Consider the following 4,862-nt stretch of genomic DNA (forward strand, 5'->3'; position numbering starts at 1 on the left):
GTTGATTCCGAAATAACAAACTTGTATTTATAGCCCATGCAAAGTCTTGTTTCATAAGTTGCAACCCTTCATGAAACAATCAAGTGCCGTCTACAAGCCGCCACTAGCGCCTCTACGCCCACGCCCTCGGACCCGGTCCCGGAGCCGGAGCCGGTGTCGCCGGTGGCGACACCGGCGAGGGTGTTTTTGGTAGAGACAAGTGGCATAAGGCTTGGGACCACCACATATGACTATGTGGCACTTTATCCTCTTTGGCTCTTTTGGAATGCACATTGTTCCAAGTGATATATAAATGCTTTTAAAGTTTGCTCCACTTTCTATGTGGGACTATTTATGAAGCATTTATTGCCATTCTCACATTTGTCATTTTGGAACAAAACTTGATGGAATTAATCCTTATAATTTCCAACATGCTCAACTTGCAACTGCCCTAAATGCTTCAAACTAGCTTTGGTAGCCAAACGATCCTGGCAAGCTAGCCAAGTTATGTTGAATCATTGTGCTCCAACTCACATTAATATTATATTTACTTTAAATACACTATAAAAATTGAGATATTTTAAATTGCATTAAAAATATAAAAACTGTATAAACAATAAATATAAAAACAAACAAGGATTAATGTTTAACCCAAAATATTATATCAAGTGAACAATGAAACTGATTAAATTTTAAATCATTTCTAAACATTTAAAAAAAATTATTTTATATAATTTTATTTTTACATCTTTATGTGTTCATTATTTATTATTTAATTATTTATACAAATTTTGATCATTATTTTGTATTCTATTTAAAATTAAAAAAAGTTGTTATTTAATTTAATTAATTGAATATGATTTTTTTTAAGAAAATAAAAAAGTGAACTTTATTTTAAAATAAGAATAAATAATTTTTTTATAAAGATTAATCTTGATTTTTTTGAAATATCTAGAATCACATATTTTTTATAAAAATGAAAATTTATTTATGTGAGAAAAAGTTGGGAAGATTTATTTAATTTTATATGGATAAATTATGATTTGATAAAATAAAAATTATTTATTACCAAAAGTAAGAGAAAACTATTTTAAGTAAGAATAATTTGTCCCTAACTAGTTGTTTTTAACCATCAAATTAAAATAATATTAAAGGTTATAAATGAGTGTAACCATAAATATAACACATTGGTATAATTTCTTTTCATCATATATATATATATATATATATATATATATATATATATATATATATATATATATATATATATATATATATATATATATATATATATATATATATATAATAAACTTGTCATTAAATGAATATTCATTGTTGTAATTTCAATGCTCGGGACTTGGTTGTTCTTATTGATCGTTGAAAGTTTTATGGCAAATATGGGAGTGAGATCAAAAGTTTTAAAATGTAAAATTGAAGGAATAGTTTTGTGGTTGGACTAAAATACATAAACTATAATTACAATTAAATCTAAATATTGTCATGAGGAATTTAACTCCCTAAACAAAAATTGACCTTTCGAAATTGAAATTACAACTTTTCATTTTTAAAAGTTAATATTTATGTATTTGAGGTATAATCTTCTTGACAAATCCATTTAAACAAATCATGCTATATACAAAATTAATTTTTGAAACGAAACTAAAAAATATATTTCTAATAATTTCATATCAAATGCTCTCTCTCTCTACCATTATAAATAAAACTTTTCTTTTTTCAAATTTATTAAATCATTGACTATTTAAATGATGTACTTGACCTCTATATCGATAAAATTTGTCAATTTATAAAATTTAAATATATATATAAAACTATAAATAGAAATATGTTACCGTATGCATTATATAGATAAATAAAGTCAAATAAAATCTGATTTTTCCATAAAGTCAAATTAAAATTTTAAAATAGGTATAATAGTTAACATATATATATTTTTACCAAAAATATAATAACTTATGGTTAAACAAATATTCACCCTTAACTTTGTATTTTGTGTTGTTGTTATCTTTACATCTATTTGCATTCTCATCTTATAAGTAGCATGAAAATATATAGCACCTTATAACAAGTTCTTACCCTAATTTCTAAAACAATGTTACCGTTTTCATCTTTTATCTTTGCTTTCTTCGCCCTTTCTAGCCTCATAGTTTGTTCTCATGCTATAAACAGTGATTTTAGTGTTGAACTCATTCACCGTGATTCTTATAAATCACCACTCTACAATCCTACACAAACTAAATTTCAACAAATTATCAATGATGCACACCGTTCCATCAATCGTTCAAATTATATCAACCAAAAAATTTCTCTTACTAAAACCAAATTTGAGTCATCTTTGACATATGATGATGGTGCGTATCTCATTAGTTATTACGATGGTACCCCGCCATTTAAGGTCTATGCTTTTTTGGATTCAGGTAGTAACCTAATATGGATTCAATGTAAGCCTTGTAATGTATGTTTTAATCAAACATCTCCTATTTTTAATCCTTCAAAATCTTCGAGTTACAAAAACATTCCATGTTATTCTAGTAGATGTAAAACTACGGAAGCAGAAACTTTTTGTTCTAAAGATAGAGATGCTTGTCAATATACATTAGGTTATGATCTTAATACAAATACACAAGGAGATCTTATTTTGGAGACAATTACTTTAAAGTCCACTTTCGGATCTATGGTTTCATTTCCTAAAATTATGATAGGATGTGGATACAACAATAGTTTTTATAGCGGCAAAAGTTCAGGTATAGTTGGTCTTGGAACTGGACCTTTGTCACTTATAAGACAATTAGGATCTTTCATTGATGAAAGATTCTCATATTGTTTAGTTGATGATACAAATGTTAATTTATCTAGCAAACTCAATTTTGGAGATGCTGCTAAAGTCTCTGGTAAAAATGTTGTTTCAACTCCCATGGTCAAACTGGTAGGAAACCAGCAAGAAGAGTATTACTATTTAACTTTGAAAGCGGTAAGCGTGGGAAGTAAAAGAATAAAGTATAAGGGGTTTAAGAATAAAGGAGTAAATGCTTCTACACATAACATCCTAATTGACTCGGGTACAACAGTAACTTTTGTTCCACGTCATTTTTACCATAAGTTGGAATCAACAGTTAAAAAAGTGGTTAAACTAGAACGCTTTCATGATGATAGTGGCAATTATAACCTTTGTTATAATACCACATTAAAAAAAAACACATCCAAACCACCGAATTTTCCTGTCATTACTGCCCATTTTAGTGGCGGAGATGTTAAATTAGATTCTAAGGGCTCCTTTAAATCTTTATCTAAAGAGATTAAATGCCTTGCTATTTTCCCACAAAAATATGATTTTGCAATCTTTGGAAACAAGGCACAAGTGAACTATTTAGTTGGTTATGACCTAAAAAAGAATATTGTCTCGTTCAAACCTACTGATTGTTCTAAGTATTGAATGAGAGTAAACGTTTTTACCTCGTTTACTTGTTAAATTGATAATAAATTTTTTATTTTGTTTCATATCTCTTTAAGATAATCTTCAACTTTACTTTTAATAATTTTATTTTGAGCTTCATACATTTGATACGAGTCTTTATACTAATATTTATCACACATTTATGAAATTCATGAAAAGTTTTCTGACAAAAAATAGTGTATCTTATATTAATGGTGATAGGATATTTATGCTACTTTTGTACCTCATTTGAAATGCTCTAAAAACATTTATGAAATTCCTAAAGAGTTTTCTTACAGAAAATAACGTATCTTATATTAATGGTGATAGGATATTTATGCTACTTTTGTACCTTATTTGAAATGCTCTAAAAAAAAGGAATGGGTTTATCTTTTTGTCATAATTTCTCTTTAGATGTCCTGTTGTGATCTTTATGTGAATATGTTTACAAACACACAATTATATGTCTAAGTTGTTTGATGTGATAGATTTCATGTTGCCTTATAATTGCTTAGGAATGATTTTATCTTGTTTCTTGATAGATTGAAATTTTTGAAGTTATGGTGTTGGTATCAATATGAAACTTAATTGATCATTTAAGTAAATTGTATTATTGTCTTCATCTAAAAACTAATATTTCATAATCTTATATTGAACTAGGAGAGAAGTTTATTAAATTTGGGTATGTTGATTACATATCATATTATTTTGTGATTCATCAATAATGTTGATTAGAAGAGTACTGAATTGTGTAATTACATCTGAGGTGTTAATTTTCCATTTTCAAATTTCATGTGATTGTTGTAATTATTATAATAGTTGTTCCAAAATGACAAGAGAAGTGAATTTGAAAAATGGCAACACTTCATGAAGTGTTGTAGAATGAAACCATGCAAATTTTGAAGTGTATTGTTATAGGCCAATCATCGTGACTTTTGGTAAAAGACATTGTTTCACCAAAGGTCGCTACCTTGTGAAACAATACCAATATGGCCTATAAATAATTCATTCTGAATTCAGAAAAACACATCACAGAAACTGAAAGTCCTCTAAATAATTCCAGAGCACTATTCGCTGCACTCGAGTTTTCGCTGGTCTTGCGCAAACTCGATAAGGCTGAATTATCCAGGGTATTCCTGCATTAAAAATCTAAGACATTCGAGAGTGCTTGAAATACTATAAGGAAAGTGTTTCGTACACGATTCTAGCCTCGATTCCATTTGATTGAAATTAATTTTCTAACAATCTTATAGTATTTTTAATAAAGGCAACCGAGGCTCATATCAAGAATCAAGAACAAAATCATTATCATAAATCCGGGTACGTTTTACTGTTTTCATGAAAATTAGAATAATGTGAAAATCATAATATCAAATTTAAATATGAAATTTTATTAATGGTTGATATCGAATCATAGTTATATTATATATTA

General features: G+C 27.6%; 1 protein-coding gene across 1 annotated transcript; it reads left to right on the plus strand.

Annotated features, from left to right (window-relative positions):
- The first annotated feature begins 2,089 nt into the window (after positions 1-2,089).
- On the plus strand, positions 2,090-3,430 carry LOC131651413 (aspartic proteinase CDR1-like). The gene has a single exon (XM_058921080.1). The coding sequence runs from the start codon at positions 2,090-2,092 to the stop codon at positions 3,428-3,430; it is 1,341 nt and encodes a 446-aa protein (XP_058777063.1).
- Positions 3,431-4,862: the final 1,432 nt, after the last annotated feature.

Source organism: Vicia villosa, linkage group LG2 (genome assembly GCF_029867415.1).
Source record: "Vicia villosa cultivar HV-30 ecotype Madison, WI linkage group LG2, Vvil1.0, whole genome shotgun sequence".
NCBI classification, from domain to species: Eukaryota; Viridiplantae; Streptophyta; class Magnoliopsida; order Fabales; family Fabaceae; genus Vicia; species Vicia villosa.

Bases quoted from the DNA above. Each gene is read 5' to 3' on its own strand.
- LOC131651413 (XM_058921080.1), top strand. From the start codon at position 2,090: ATGTTACCGTTTTCATCTTTTATCTTTGCTTTCTTCGCCCTTTCTAGC.